The sequence below is a fragment of the Ascaphus truei genome, unplaced genomic scaffold (assembly GCF_040206685.1).
Source record: "Ascaphus truei isolate aAscTru1 unplaced genomic scaffold, aAscTru1.hap1 HAP1_SCAFFOLD_653, whole genome shotgun sequence".
Taxonomy (NCBI): domain Eukaryota; kingdom Metazoa; phylum Chordata; class Amphibia; order Anura; family Ascaphidae; genus Ascaphus; species Ascaphus truei.
Window position 1 is genome coordinate 119,289 of NW_027456986.1, and position 17,641 is coordinate 136,929.

Sequence of the window (17,641 nt, forward strand, 5' to 3'; positions counted from 1 at the left end):
AGCACATTGCAGGCCTATCCTACCTCTCCTAACACAGCACATTGCAGGCCTGTCCTACCTCTTCTAACACAGCACTTTGCAGGCCTATCCTACCTCTCCTAACAGCACATTGCAGTCCTATCCTACCTCTTCTAACATAGCACATTGCAGGCCTGTCCTACCTCTCCTAACACAGCACATTGCAGGCCTATCCTACCTCTCCTAACACAGCACATTGCAGGCCTATCCTACCTCTCATAACACAGCACATTGCAGGCCTATCCTACCTCTCCTAACACAGCACATTGCAGGCCTATCCTACCTCTCCTAACACAGCACATTGCAGGCCTATCCTACCTCTCCTAACACAGCACATTGCAGGCCTATCCTACCTCTTCTAACACAGCACTTTGCGGGCCTATCCTACCTCTCCTAACACAGCACATTGCAGGCCTATCCTACCTCTCCTAACACAGCACATTGCAGGCCTATTCTACCTCTCCTAACACAACACATTGCAGGCCTATCCTACCTCTCCTAACACAGCACATTGCAGGCCTATCCTACCTCTCCTAACACAGCACATTGCAGGCCTCTCCTAACACAGCACATTGCAGGCCTATCCTACCTCCCCTAACACAGCACATTGCAGGCCTCTCCTAACACAGCACATTGCAGGCCTATCCTACCTCTCCTAACACAGCACATTGCAGGCCTATCCTACCTCTCATAACACAGCACTTTGCAGGCCTGTCCTACCTCTTCTAACACAGCACATTGCAGGCCTATCCTACCTCTCCTAACACAGCACATTGCAGGCCTATCCTACTGTACCTCTTCTAACATAGCACATTGCAGGCCTGTCCTAGCTCTCCTAACACAGCACATTGCAGGCCTATCCTACCTCTCCTAACACAGCACATTGCAGGCCTATCCTACCTCTCCTAACACAGCACATTGAAGGCCTATCCTACCTCTCATAACACAGCACATTGCAGGTCTATCCTACCTCTCTTAACATAGCACATTGCAGGCCTATCCTACCTCTCCTAACACAGCACATTGCAGGCCTATCCTACCTCTCCTAACACAGCACATTGCAGGCCTATCCTACCCCTCCTAACACAGCACATTGCAGGTCTATCCTACCTCTCCTAACACAGCACATTGCAGTCCTATCCTACCTCTCCTAACACAGCACATTGCAGGTCTATCCTACCTCTCCTAACACAGCACATTGCAGGCCTATCCTACCTCTCCTAACACAGCACATTGCAGGCCTATCCTACCTCTCATAACACAGCACATTGCAGGTCTATCCTACCTCTCTTAACATAGCACATTGCAGGCCTATCCTACCTCTCCTAACACAGCACATTGCAGGCCTATCCTACCTCTCCTAACACAGCACATTGCAGGCCTATCCTACCCCTCCTAACACAGCACATTGCAGGTCTATCCTACCTCTCCTAACACAGCACATTGCTGTCCTATCCTACCTCTCCTAACACAGCACATTGCAGGTCTATCCTACCTCTCCTAACACAGCACATTGCAGGCCTATCCTACCTCTCTTAACACAGCACATTGCAGGCCTATCCTACCCCTCCTAACACAGCACATTGCAGGTCTATCCTACCTCTCCTAACACAGCACATTGCAGTCCTATCCTACCTCTCCTAACACAGCACATTGCAGGTCTATCCTACCTCTCCTAACACAGCACATTGCAGGCCTATCCTACCTCTCCTAACACAGCACATTGCAGGCCTATCCTACCTCTCCTAACACAGGAGAGGTAGGATAGGCCTGCAATATGCTGTGTTAGGAGAGGTAGGATAGGCCTGCAATGTGCTGTGTTAGGAGAGGTAGGATAGCCCTGCAATATGCTAACACAGCACATTGCAGGCCTATCCTACCTCTCCTAACACAGCACATTGCAGGCCTGTCGTACCTCTCCTAACATAGCACATTGCAGCCTATCCTACCTCTCCTAACACAGCACATTGCAGCCTATCCTATCTCCTCTAACACAATGTTAAGCCTGTCTGTAAATGTTACTTTCGCCCACAATCATATCTCTGACGGTCCATGAAATGTCTGTAAACTGAATGTGTAACCTTTCCTCATTTAATGCTACCATTTATTATTATAACTCTGGCTTTTCCTGTCCGTTATGTAACAAAATAATTGTATTTAATGGTAGTTCTCAAACTGACTGTAAAGTATAGCGATGCCCGCTTACGTGGAGGCCTGTATTTACTTACAATACATAAATGATGATGATGATGATGAAGTGCAGGGTGACTGTGACTTATAAGAATTGCGCCATCACTGACAGCTGATTGGCTCTTACCTGCAGGAAGTAGTGTTCTAATGCCTGCAGCTGATTGGCTCTTACCTGCAGGAAGTAGTGTTCCAATGCCTGCAGCTGATTGGCTCTTACCTGCAGGAAGTAGTGTTCCAATGCCTGCAGCTGATTGGCTCTGGCTATGAGCAGACCGCTCTGCGTGATCTGGAAGAGTTGGCTGTGATTGGACAGGGAGTTCAGAATCAGGCGGATCTGGGGGTTGGAACTCTGAAACCAGCAAGAGAAAAAGAGAGCGCAGATAAAGGGGATGAGAGTGAGGGAGATACCAAGCGAAACAGAGAGAAGGAGAGAGACATACAGTACTCAGGAGAGAGAGCGACATACAGAACTCAGGAGAGAGAGAGAGAGACATACAGTACTCAGGAGAGAGAGAGACATACAAAACTCAGGAGAGAGAGAGAGAGACATACAGTACTCAGGAGAGAGATACATACAGTACTCAGGAGAGAGAGAGAGAGAGAGAGATAAATACAGTACTCAGGAGAGAGAGAGAGACATATAGTACTCAGAAGGAACGAGAGAGACATACAGTACTCTGAAGGAGAGAGCGACATACAGTACTCCGAAGGAGAGAGAGCGACATACAGTACTCCGAAGGAGAGAGAGCGACATACAGTACTCAGGAGAGAGAGAGACATACAGTACTTAGAAGAAGAGAGAGGGACACAGTACTCAGAAGGAGAGAGAGATAGACATACAGTACTCAGGAGAGAGCGACATAGAGTACTCAGGAGAGAGAGCAACATGCAGTACTCAGAAGGAGAGAGCGACATACAGTACTCCGAAGGAGAGAGCGACATACAGTACTCCGAAGGAGAGAGAGCGACATACAGTACTCCGAAGGAGAGAGAGCGACATACAGTACTCCGAAGGAGAGAGAGCGACATACAGTACTCAGGAGAGAGAGCGACATACAGTACTCAGAAGGAGAAAGCGACATCCAGTACTCAGAAGGAGAGAGAGCGACATACAGTACTCAGGAGAGAGAGCGACATCCAGTACTCAGAAGGAGAGAGAGCGACATACAATACTCAGAAGGAGAGAGAGCGACATCCAGTACTCAGGAGAGAGAGCGACATACAGTACTCAGAAGGAGAGAGAGCGACATACAGTACTCAGGAGAGAGTGACATACAGTACTCAGAAGGAGAGAGAGCGACATACAGTACTCAGAAGGAGAGAGAGCGACATACAGTACTCAGAAGGAGAGAGAGCGACATATAGTACTCAGAAGGAGAGAGAGCGACATCCAGTACTCAGGAGAGAGAGCGACATACAGTACTCAGAAGGAGAGAGAGCGACATACAATACTCAGAAGGAGAGAGAGCGACATACAGTACTCAGAAGGAGAGAGAGCGACATCCAGTACTCAGGAGAGAGAGCGACATACAGTACTCAGAAGGAGAGAGAGCGACATACAATACTCAGAAGGAGAGAGAGCGACATACAGTACTCAGAAGGAGAGAGAGCGACATCCAGTACTCAGGAGAGAGAGCGACATCCAGTACTCAGGAGAGAGAGCGACATACAGTACTCAGGAGAGAGTGACATACAGTACTCAGAAGGAGAGAGAGCGACATACAATACTCAGGAGAGAGAGCGACATCCAGTACTCAGAAGGAGAGTGAGCGACATACAGTACTCAGGAGAGAGAGCGACATCCAGTACTCAGAAGGAGAGAGAGCGACATCCAGTACTCAGAAGGAGAGAGAGCGACATACAGTACTCAGAAGGAGAGAGAGTGACATACAGTACTCAGAAGGAGAGAGAGCGACATCCAGTACTCAGAAGGAGAGAGAGCGACATACAGTACTCAGAAGGAGAGAGAGTGACATACAGTACTCAGAAGGAGAGAGAGCGACATCCAGTACTCAGAAGGAGAGAGCGACATATAGTACTCAGAAGGAGAGAGAGTGACATACAGTACTCAGGAGAGAGAGTGACATCCAGTACTCAGAAGGAGAGAGAGCGACATACAGTACTCAGGAGAGAGAGCGACATACAGTACTCAGGAGAGAGAGCGACATACAGTACTCAGGAGAGAGAGCGACATACAGTACTCAGAAGGAGAGAGAGCGACATACAGTACTCAGAAGGAGAGCGAGTGAATGAGAGAAAGAAAGAGACCTTTCAGATGTAGTAAGACTCGCCCCCCCGCAGCGCCCCGGGGGTCCATGCTTCCGAACGGGACCCCCGGCAGCGTTACGCCTCCGGTGCCCGACCACCGCGGTCACGTGACGGCAGGTAGCGGTGGCACCGGAGGAGACTGCAAGATTTGCTACATCTGTATGAAGAGACAGCGGTGACAGAGACATTCAGATCAGAGGATTAGTGAGCGGAGAGACACGGCAGCATGGCTCCAGTGCAGGGGCGGCCATCTGCAGTCCTCAAGGGCCACCACCTGGTCAAGTATTAGGGATATCCCTGCTTCAGCACAGCTGGTGCAGTCTGAGCCACTGTCTGAGCCACCTGTGCTGAAGCAGGGATATCCTGAAACCCTGACCCTGGGTTGGTGGCCCTTGAGGACAGGAGTTGCCCCAGAGTGACAAAGCGGAATGAGTAGGCATCTCCCTCACGTTCGGGAAGTCTCTGTCAGAAGGTGTGAGTGAGAGCACTCGGCCATTGTACGTGCTGACGAGGGCCGCAGGACTCGGATTTTCCTGCACAAAGGCCTGGTACTGGGCAGATCCAAAGTGTGGAGCGTGCTGATTGGCTGCCAGGACTCGGACACCGACCTCAGCTACGGAGAACTTCCTGGGGTCACCGACCTGCGAGGCCTGGGTTGGGGGGGACATAGCAGGGAGATATACCACGGTGCGATCCCAATGTCATATCAGAACCAACAACAGAACAAATCCAACATCTGGACCAAGACTAGGACCCAAACAATACCAGGATGGTCACCAGAACCAACCCAATATCATAATCGAACGCACACAACATTACAATCAAGATTAGGACCCACCCAATATCAAGATGGACAAGAGCAGAACCAACCCAACATTGGGACCAAGTCTAGAACCCCCCAATGTTAGTATCAGGACTGACCCCAGAATATATCAGAACTGATTCCACATCAATAAAAATAAATAAATAAAAAAACTGACCCCAGTCATATACTTACACCCCCAGTCATATACTGACCCCCAGTCATATACTGACACCCCCAGTCATATACTGACACCCGAGTCATATACTGACACCCCCAGTCATATACTGACCCCCCAGTCATATACTGACCCCCCAGTCATATACTGACCCCCAGTCATATATTAACACCCCCAGTCATATACTGACCCCCAGTCATCTACTGACCCCCCCAGTCATCTACTGACACCCCCAGTCATATACTGACACCCCCAGTCATATACTGACTCCCCCAGTCATATACTGAAACCCCCAGTCATATACTGACTCACCCAGTCATATACTGACACCCCAGTCATATACTGACCCCCCCAGTCATATACTGACCCCCCCAGTCATATACTGACTCCCCCCAGTCATATACTGACACCCCAGTCATATACTGACCCCCAGTCATATACTGACCCCCAGTCATATACTGACACCACCAGTCATATACTGACACCCCCAGTCATATACTCACACCCCCAGTCATATACTGACCCCCCAGTCATATACTGACACCCCATTCATATACTGACACTCAGTCATATACTGACACCACCAGTCATATACTGACACCCCCAGTCATATACTGACACCCCCAGTCATATACTGACCCCCCAGTCATATACTGACCCCCAGTCATATACTGACCCCCCAGTCATATACTGACCCCCCAGTCATATACTGACCCCCCCAGTCATATACTGACACCCCCAGTCATATACTGACCCCCCCAGTCATATACTGACCCCCAGTCATATACTAACACCCCCAGTCATATACTGACCCCCCAGTCCTATACTGACTCCCCCAGTCATATACTGACTCCCCCAGTCATATACTGACTCCCCCAGTCATATACTGACACCCCCAGTCATATACTGACCTCCAGTCATATACTGACCCCCAGTCATATACTGACACCCCAGTCATATACTGAAACCCCCAGTCATATACTGACACCCCCAGTCATATACTGACACCCCCAGTCATATACTGACCTCCAGTCATATACTGACACCCCCAGTCATATACTGATCCCCCCAGTCATATACTGACCCCCAGTCATATACTGACCCCCAGTCATATACTGACCCCCCAGCCATATACTGACCCCATCATATACTGACCCCCAGTCATATACTGACACCCCCAGTCATATACTGACTCCCCCAGTCATATACTGACACCCCAGTCATATACTGACACCCCCAGTCATATACTGACCCCCAGTCATATACTAACACCCCAGTCATATACTGACACCCCCAGCCATATACTGACCCCCCAGTCATATACTGACACCCCCAGTCATATACTGACACCCCCAGTCATATACTGACCTCCCCCAGTCATATACTGACACGCCCAGTCATACACTGACCCCCAGTCATATACTGACCCCCAGTCATATACTGACACCCCAGTCATATACTGACCCCTCCAGTCATATACTGACCCCCCCAGTCATATACTGACCCCCCAGTCATATACTGACCCCCCCAGTCATATACTGACACCCCAGTCATATACTGACTCCCCCAGTCATATACTGTCCCCCCAGTCATATACTGACACCCCAGTCATATACGGACACCCCCAGTCATATACTGACCCCCCCAGTCATATACTGACACCCCAGTCATATACTGACACCCCAGTCATATACTGTCACCCCAGTCATATACTGTCCCCCCAGTCATATACTGACACACCCAGTCATATACTGACACCCCCAGTAATATACTGTCCCCCAGTCATATACTGTCCCCCCAGTCATATACTGACACCCCCAGTCATATGCTGACCCCCAGTCATATACTGACACCCCCAGTCATATACTGACACCCCCACTCATATACTGACCCCCAGTCATACACTGACACCCCCAGTCATATACTGACACCCCCAGTCATATACTGTCCCCCCAGTCATATACTGACACTCAGTCATATACTGACCCCCAGTCATATACTGACTCACCCAGTCATATACTGACCCCCCAGTCATATACTGACCCCCAGTCATAAACTGACACCCCCAGTCATAAACTGACACCCCCAGTCATATACTGACTCCCCCAGTCATATACTGACCCCCCCAGTCATATACTGACGCCCCAGTCATATACTGACCCCCCAGTCATATACTGACCCCCCAGTCATATACTGACACCCCCAGTCATATACTGACCCCCCCAGTCATATACTGACACCCCCAGTCATATACTGTCCCCCAGTCATATACTGACTCCCCCAGTCATATACTGTCCCCCAGTCATATACTGACACCCCGTCATATACTGACACCCCCAGTCATATACTGACCCCCCAGTCATATACTGACCCCCAGTCATATACTGACACTCCAGTCATATACTGTCCCCCCAGTCATATACTGACTCCCCCAGTCATATACTGTCCCCCCAGTCATATACTGACACCCCGTCATATACTGACCCCCCAGTCATATACTGACCCCCCAGTCATACACTGACCCCGTCATATACTGACCCCCCCAGTCATATACTGACACCCCCAGTCATATACTGTCCCCCCAGTCATATACTGACTCCCCCAGTCATACACTGACACCCCCAGTCATATACTGACCCCCCAGTCATATACTGACTCCAAGTCATATACTGACACCCCGTCATATACTGACTCCCCCAGTCATATACTCTACTAGTCTCCAGTCATATACAGACCCCCAGTCATATACTGACCCCCCAGTCATATACTGACTCCCCCAGTCATATACTGACACCCCCAGTCATATACTGACACCCCAGTCATATACTGTCCCCCCAGTCATATACTGACTCCCAGTCATATACTGACCCCCCCAGTCATATACTGACACCCCGTCATATACTGACACCCCCAGTCATATACTGACACCCCCAGTCATATACTGACCCGTCATATACTGACCCCCAGTCATATACTGACTCCCCCAGTCATATACTGTCCCCCAGTCATTTACTGACACCCCGTCATTTACTGACACCCCAGTCATATACTGACCCCCCAGTCATATACTGACCCCCCAGTCATATACTGACACTCCAGTCATATACTGTCCCCCCAGTCATATACTGACTCCCCCAGTCATATACTGTCCCCCCAGTCATATACTGACACCCCGTCATATACTGACCCCCTAGTCATATACTGACACCCCAGTCATATACTGACCCCCAGTCATACACTGACCCCATCATATACTGCCCCCCCAGTCATATACTGACACCCCCAGTCATATACTGTCCCCCCAGTCATATACTGACTCCCCCAGTCATACACTGACACCCCCAGTCATACACTGACACCCCCAGTCATATACTGACCCCCCAGTCATATACTGACCCCGTCATATACTGACCCCCAGTCATATACTGACACCCCGTCATATACTGACTCCCCCAGTCATATACTCTACTAGTCTCCAGTCATATACAGACCCCCAGTCATATACTGACCCCCCAGTCATATACTGACTCCCCCAGTCATATACTGACACCCCCAGTCATATACTGACACCCCCAGTCATATACTGTCCCCCCAGTCATATACTGTCCCCCCAGTCATATACTGTCCCCCCAGTCATATACTAACTCCCAGTCATATACTGACACCCCCAGTCATATACTGACACCCCGTCATATACTGACTCCCAGTCATATACTGACAACCCCAGTCATATACTGACCCCGTCATATACTGACCCCCCAGTCATATACTGACACCCCCAGTCATATACTGACACCCCCAGTCATATACTGACTCCCAGTCATATACTGACCCCCCCAGTCATATACTGACACCCCCAGTCATATACTGACTCCCAGTCATATACTGACCCCCCCCAGTCATATACTGACACCCCCAGTCATATACTGACTCCCAGTCATATACTGACTCCCAGTCATATACTGACACCCCGTCATATACTGACTCCCAGTCATATACTGACAACCCCAGTCATATACTGACCCCAGTCATATACTGACCCCGTCATATACTGACCCCCCAGTCATATACTGACACCCCCAGTCATATACTGACACCCCCAGTCATATACTGACACCCCCAGTCATATACTGACTCCCAGTCATATACTGACCCCCCCAGTCATATACTGACACCCCCAGTCATATACTGACTCCCAGTCATATACTGACACCCCCAGTCATATATTGACCCCAGTCATATACTGACCCCCCAGTCATATACTGACCCCCCCAGTCATATACGCTACTAGTCTCCAGGCATATACTGACCCCTACAGGTTCCAGAACTGAAAGCAGCACTAATGATCTACCCAGTGTGAGTATTCACCATGACCCTGAGGGTGAGGATGGAGGCGCCGAGTCTGCTCCCCACGGACGGTGTCAGGGTGACACAGCCCGTCACATTGTCTATCTGGAACCGCTCACTGTCAGGACCTGAATAGAAGAAAAGGAAAGCTGAGGAACAACAACACAAACACACACACACACACACACATATATACAAACAAACACACAAACAAATATACAAATACACACACACACATACATACATACATACATACATATATACACTCACACACACACACACACACACACACACACACACACACACACACATATATACAAATACACACACACACACACACACACATATATACAAATACACACACACATACAGTACACATACATACATAAATATACACAAACACACACACACACACATATATACAAACAAACACACACGTGCGCATGCACGAACACACACACAAATATACAAATACACACACACATACATATACACACAAACACACACACACACACACACACACACACACACACACACACACACACACACACACACACACACACACACACACACACACACACACATATATGTAGCAGGCTCCCCCCACCCCCCCAACTACTATTCTGCCAATGGGCTGGCGGTAAACCCTTGTACTATCAGGTTGCCAGTAGTTGGTATGGGGTTTCCCCCTTCACTGGTGCTGCCCCTGAGTGTCAGAGGAGGCGGGTACAGCAGGTTTGAGATTGCCCAATCCTGGGACAGACCTGGTGCCCACCTCCTGGCTGTACTTAATGGCAGACACTGCCCAGCCTCTGCCGTGTCTTCCCCCACTTGAGGAAGGCAGGTCACACATTGGAGAGGCTGCATATTGGGCCTGCTCTATTCCTCTTCCCTGCGGGGAGGAGTGAGTGTGATCATACGTCTGCCTCCGCTAGGGAGGTGGGGAAGAGCTAGGACGGCTGCGGGTGCCCTTGGCCTGTAGTGACGGTCCAGGGACCATCATCCAGTGATAGCTGACCTGACAGACTGTATCCGGCAGAAGACTGCTGATTAACTGTTACTGCAGAGTGTAGTAATAAACCCGTTCCTGTTTTGCAATATACCTCCTGCCTGGTGCGTGACCTTACTGGGGGGAGAGGTAATAAGTTATAGCGCGGGAGATCACCTTCAGCTCCTGGAGCCCACGATTTATACATAATAATACCTATTACACATTTACATCCCGGGCAACGCCGGGTCTCTCAGCTAGTATATATATATATACAAACACATGCGCACACACACTCATACACACAGCTCTGTCACTGCACCACAACCCTACAATAGGAGTTATAGGGAGCGTTTATATGGGGTAATAGGAGGAGTTATAGGGAGCGTTTATATGGGGTAATAGGAGGAGTTATAGGGAGCGTTTATATGAGGTAATAGGAGGAGTTATAGGGAGTGGTTATATGAGGTAATAGGAGGAGTTATAGGGAGTGGTTACATGGGGTAATAGGAGGAGTTATAGGGAGTGGTTATATGGGGTAATAGGAGGAGTTATAGGGAGTGGTTATATGAGGAAATAGGAGGAGTTATAGGAGTGGTTATATGGGGAAATAGGAGGAGTTATAGGGAGAGGTTATATGGGGAAATAGGAGGAGTTATTGAGAGCCATTATTTGGTGTAATAGGAGGAGTTATAGGGAGGGGTTATATGGGGTAATGGGAGGAGTTATAGGGAGCAGTTATAATGGAGAAATAGGAGGAGTTAAAGGGAACAGTTATATGGGGAAATAGGAGGAGTTATATGGGATATATAGGTGGAGATATAGGGAGTAGGTATATGAGAGGTATAGGAGGAGCTATAGTGTGTGGGTATACTGGATGTATAGGAGGAGATATAGGGAGTGGGTATATGGGATATATAGGGGGTGGGTTTATGGGATACATAGGGAGGTCGTATATGGGATATATAAGGAGTGGGTATATGGGATATATATAGAGTGGGTATATGGGATATATAGGGAGTGGGTATATGGGTTATATAGAGAGTGGGTATATGGGTATATAGGTGCTGTGCAGTATCTCCTGGCTGTTAGTTTGCTTTTCCTTGTACCTGACAGTAGAGAGTAGGCGATTGGGGCCATTATTCCTCTGTCACCGTCCTCAGCAAAGATCGGCCCCGGAGAGAACACCAGATGCCCCATCTAGCAGAGGAGAGAGGAGCCAGGGGACGTGTCACCGTGAGAGGTATCAGAGGTGAGGGTGGCAGAGCCAGGTGATGTGTCACCGTGAGAGGTATCAGAGGTGAGGGTGGCAGAGCCAGGTGATGTGTCACCGTGAGAGGTATCAGAGGTGAGGGTGGCAGAGCCAGGTGATGTGTCACCGTGAGAGGTATCAGAGGTGAGGGTGGCAGAGCCAGGTGATGTGTCACCGTGAGAGGTATCAGAGGTGAGGGTGGCAGAGCCAGGTGATGTGTCACCGTGAGAGGTATCAGAGGTGAGGGTGGCAGAGCCAGGTGATGTGTCACCGTGAGAGATATCATAGGTGAGGGTGGCAGAGCCAGGTGATGTGTCACCGTGAGAGGTATCAGAGGTGAGGGTGGCAGAGCCATGTGACGTGTCACTAATTAGATAGGAGGCCGTTCAGCGAGTGCTGTAAGGAATGGGTTAATTTAAAATATTCGAACAAATAAGTCAGGACAATACCAGTGAACAGGTCCCAGTGTCACTCTGCGGCAGGGGGGACAGCGTGTGACATTAGTGTCTCTGTCCCTGAGTCTGTCATATCGATATGATGACCACAGCCGCTACCCATTACAGACTACTGGTAATTGCCCTGATATCCATCCTCCTGTAAGGGAGTCAAGGAGTTAAACTCCCTGTACAGGGCAGGAGTCTGTACTGGTGTCGGGTTTATTGCAGGTGAGGAGTTAAACTCCCTGTACAGGGCAGGAGTCTGTACTGGTGTCGGGTTTATTGCAGGTGAGGAGTTAAACTCCCTGTACAGGGCAGGAGACTGTACTGGTGTCGGGTTTATTGCAGGTGAGGAGTTAAACTCCCTTTACAGGGCAGGAGTCTGTACTGGTGTCGGGTTTATTGCAGGTGATGAGTAAAACTCCTGATTGAACAGGGGATAAAAGGCAGGAAGTAGCTGCTTTTCAGAGTCTGTTGAAGAACACAGATAACAGAGCTCCTGCCCGCAGGGATCCAGGCTTGTTCAGAGGGTTTTGCCTGGCAACAGTGGGGAACCAAAAGCCCCACACAGCAGAGAAGCCTGCGTGGATAGGGCAAAAGACTTACTGGGAGCAGTAGGACTTCACCGTCTGCATCTTAAAGTGCCTGGAGAAATCGGAGATGCCGGACCAGAACGCACAGATAAGACTTTCTATATTGTTCCCTGGTCTTTGTACTGTTATATATGTTATGGGGTTGGTAACCAGCTTAGCTAGCGGCCCAGTTAGAAAGGGCCGGAGTAATGTTTATTTAGTTTCCCTAAAGGGAATAGGTGTTTCATTTATGATTTATGTTTTGCCTTAAAGGGGCAGAAGCCCCAATGTTTTAGTTGTTTTTGTGGAGAATAAAACCTCATTATGGTTTACCCAGAAATGCATGTGTGGACTCTTATCTGGCCTCGCCTACAGGCCGCTCCGTCACACCTCCATATAACCAGGATATCACCCCTCTGACCCCTCACCTCACTCCCGTCCTGTTACGCCCTCTGCTGTATTATAGCGCCTCCCCCGCTGTATTATAGTGCCCCCCGCTGTATTATAATGCCCATGTTTTATTATCCCCTCCCCCACCCCCTGTGCTTTGGGATACCTACCTGCTCCTCGCCCTCTGTGATATTCGCCAGGTAAGTGGGACTCACGCAGACACGGAGACCGTCGTGTGACATGAAGTGACACGGAAGGAACTGCGGATATTGGTCATCGCCGTCCAGCACGCTGACCCGGACCCTCGCCGAGGTGCGCTGACGCTCCCTGGTGGTCATCTCCTAAGAGTCATACACAGCACTGACATATGAGGCAACCGTATATCCACATACAGTGCTGGGCGCAGTGTTATACTCAGTCACACTCACTGACCGTGACACGCAGCTAGGTAAAAGGTTTCTTTAATAAAGATTTTGTCCTCATACTGCACAGGAAAGCGGCTATTAACCCCGCTTGTTTTATCTCCGCTAACAGAGTACTTTATTAATAAGAAATGAGTCCAAAACCAATATTAATATGGCTGCCACCCCCTCCCATTCAGGCTGTGTGATCCCTTTTATTCCACACTGCTTCATTTGGGACAAGAATGGTTCAGTGGTGAAATTAGTAAACCTCAAAGACGAGATAATATTTCTGATAATACCCTTTGAAGTCCGCATGGAAAGTCTCTCTGTGCTGCTTGGTGGAGCGGAGGAAGTTAGAATAACTAGCAGGAGTCACCAGCTAATTTTTTTAATTAAAATGTAAACTGAAATGAAAGACGGCGAGGGAATAACGGCCTCCTCACCGCGAGGGAATAACGGCCTCCTCACCGCGAGGGAATAACGGCCTCCTCACCGCGAGGGAATAACGGCCTCCTCTCCGCGAGGGAATAACGGTCTCCTCCCCGCGAGGGAATAACGGTCTCCTCTCCGCGAGGGAATAACGGCCTCCTCTCCGCGAGGGAATAACGGCCTCCTCACCGCGAGGGAATAACGGCCTCCTCACCGCGAGGGAATAACGGTCTCCTCACCGCGAGGGAATAACGGCCTCCTCGCCGCGAGGGAATAACGGCCTCCTCGCCGCGAGGGAATAACGGTCTCCTCCCCGCGAGGGAATAACGGCCTCCTCACCGCGAGGGAATAACGGCCTCCTCGCCGCGAGGGAATAACGGCCTCCTCGCCGCGAGGGAATAACGGCCTCCTCGCCGCGAGGGAATAACGGCCTCCTCTCCGCGAGGGAATAACGGTCTCCTCCCCGCGAGGGAATAACGGTCTCCTCACCGCGAGGGAATAACGGCCTCCTCGCCGCGAGGGAATAACGGTCTCCTCACCGCGAGGGAATAACGGCCTCCTCACCGCGAGGGAATAACGGCCTCCTCACCGCGAGGGAATAACGGCCTCCTCTCCGCGAGGGAATAACAGTCTCCTCTCCGCGAGGGAATAACGGCCTCCTCACCGCGAGGGAATAACGGCCTCCTCACCGCGAGGGAATAACGGCCTCCTCTCCGCGAGGGAATAACGGTCTCCTCTCCGCGAGGGAATAACGGTCTCCTCCCCGCGAGGGAATAACGGCCTCCTCACCGCGAGGGAATAACGGTCTCCTCACCGCGAGGGAATAACGGCCTCCTCCCCGCGAGGGAATAACGGTCTCCTCTCCGCGAGGGAATAACGGCCTCCTCTCCGCGAGGGAATAACGGCCTCCTCACCGCGAGGGAATAACGGCCTCCTCACCGCGAGGGAATAACGGTCTCCTCCCCGCGAGGGAATAACGGTCTCCTCACCGCGAGGGAATAACGGTCTCCTCACCGCGAGGGAATAACGGCCTCCTCGCCGCGAGGGAATAACGGCCTCCTCACCGCGAGGGAATAACGGTCTCCTCACCGCGAGGGAATAACGGCCTCCTCCCCGCGAGGGAATAACGGTCTCCTCACCGCGAGGGAATAACGGCCTCCTCACCGCGAGGGAATAACGGTCTCCTCCCCGCGAGGGAATAACGGCCTCCTCGCCGCGAGGGAATAACGGCCTCCTCGCCGCGAGGGAATAACGGCCTCCTTCCCGCGAGGGAATAACGGCCTCCTCACTGCGAGGGAATAACGGCCTCCTCACCGCGAGGGAATAACGGCCTCCTCCCCGCGAGGGAATAACGGCCTCCTCGCCGCGAGGGAATAACGGCCTCCTCCCCGCGAGGGAATAACGGCCTCCTCACCGCGAGGGAATAACGGCCTCCTCCCCGCGAGGGAATAACGGCCTCCTCTCCGCGAGGGAATAACGGTCTCCTCTCCGCGAGGGAATAACGGTCTCCTCCCCGCGAGGGAATAACGGCCCGCTCACCGCGAGGGAATAACGGCCTCCTCACCGCGAGGGAATAACGGTCTCCTCACCGCGAGGGAATAACGGCCTCCTCTCCGCGAGGGAATAACGGTCTCCTCACCGCGAGGGAATAACGGTCTCCTCGCCGCGAGGGAATAACGGTCTCCTCCCCGCGAGGGAATAATGGTCTCCTCGCCGCGAGGGAATAACGGTCTCCTCCCCGCGAGGGAATAACGGCCCGCTCACCGCGAGGGAATAACGGCCTCCTCACCGCGAGGGAATAACGGTCTCCTCTCCGCGAGGGAATAACGGCCTCCTCGCCGCGAGGGAATAACGGCCTCCTCGCCGCGAGGGAATAACGGCCTCCTCACCGCGAGGGAATAACGGCCTCCTCTCCGCGAGGGAATAACGGCCTCCTCACCGCGAGGGAATAACGGTCTCCTCACCGCGAGGGAATAACGGCCTCCTCACCGCGAGGGAATAACGGCCTCCTCACCGCGAGGGAATAACGGTCTCCTCTCCGCGAGGGAATAACGGCCTCCTCCCCGCGAGGGAATAACGGTCTCCTCACCGCGAGGGAATAACGGCCTCCTCACCGCGAGGGAATAACGGTCTCCTCTCCGCGAGGGAATAACGGTCTCCTCCCCGCGAGGGAATAACGGCCCGCTCACCGCGAGGGAATAACGGCCTCCTCACCGCGAGGGAATAACGGTCTCCTCACCGCGAGGGAATAACGGCCTCCTCTCCGCGAGGGAATAACGGTCTCCTCACCGCGAGGGAATAACGGTCTCCTCGCCGCGAGGGAATAACGGTCTCCTCCCCGCGAGGGAATAACGGTCTCCTCGCCGCGAGGGAATAACGGTCTCCTCCCCGCGAGGGAATAACGGCCCGCTCACCGCGAGTGTATAACGGCCTCCTCACCGCGAGGGAATAACGGTCTCCTCTCCGCGAGGGAATAACGGCCTCCTCGCCGCGAGGGAATAACGGCCTCCTCACCGCGAGGGAATAACGGCCTCCTCTCCGCGAGGGAATAACGGCCTCCTCACCGTGAGGGAATAACGGTCTCCTCACCGCGAGGGAATAACGGCCTCCTCACCGCGAGGGAATAACGGCCTCCTCACCGCGAGGGAATAACGGTCTCCTCTCCGCGAGGGAATAACGGCCTCCTCCCCGCGAGGGAATAACGGTCTCCTCACCGCGAGGGAATAACGGCCTCCTCACCGCGAGGGAATAACGGTCTCCTCCCCGCGAGGGAATAACGGCCTCCTCTCCGCGAGGGAATAACGGCCTCCTCTCCGCGAGGGAATAACGGCCTCCTCTCCGCGAGGGAATAACGGCCTCCTCGCCGCGAGGGAATAACGGCCTCCTCTCCGCGAGGGAATAACGGCCTCCTCCCCGCGAGGGAATAACGGTCTCCTCACCGCGAGGGAATAACGGCCTCCTCACCGCGAGGGAATAACGGTCTCCTCCCCGCGAGGGAATAACGGCCTCCTCTCCGCGAGGGAATAACGGCCTCCTCGCCGCGAGGGAATAACGGCCTCCTCTCCGCGAGGGAATAACGGTCTCCTCACCGCGAGGGAATAACGGTCTCCTCCCCGCGAGGGAATAACGGCCTCCTCGCCGCGAGGGAATAACGGCCTCCTCGCCGCGAGGGAATAACGGCCTCCTCGCTGCGAGGGAATAACGGCCTCCTCCCCGCGAGGGAATAACGGCCTCCTCACCGCGAGGGAATAACGGCCTCCTCACCGCGAGGGAATAACGGCCTCCTCACCGCGAGGGAATAACGGCCTCCTCGCCGCGAGGGAATAACGGCCTTCTCACCGCGAGGGAATAACGGCCTCCTCCCCG

The 17,641-nt window shown here is 52.0% G+C and overlaps 1 protein-coding gene across 1 annotated transcript in view; it reads right to left on the reverse strand.

Moving 5' to 3' along the window:
- Positions 1-17,641, reverse strand: part of LOC142485860 (cadherin-related family member 5-like) — a 113,922-nt gene that overhangs the window by 22,140 nt on the left and 74,141 nt on the right. Inside the window, exons 5-9 of the mRNA XM_075584572.1 lie at positions 13,613-13,783; positions 11,901-11,991; positions 9,825-9,931; positions 4,926-5,126; positions 2,426-2,557 (exon numbers count right to left, since the gene is read on the reverse strand). Of these exons, the coding sequence (XP_075440687.1) occupies positions 2,426-2,557; positions 4,926-5,126; positions 9,825-9,931; positions 11,901-11,991; positions 13,613-13,783 (702 nt within the window). The remainder of the gene's footprint in view (positions 1-2,425; positions 2,558-4,925; positions 5,127-9,824; positions 9,932-11,900; positions 11,992-13,612; positions 13,784-17,641) is intronic.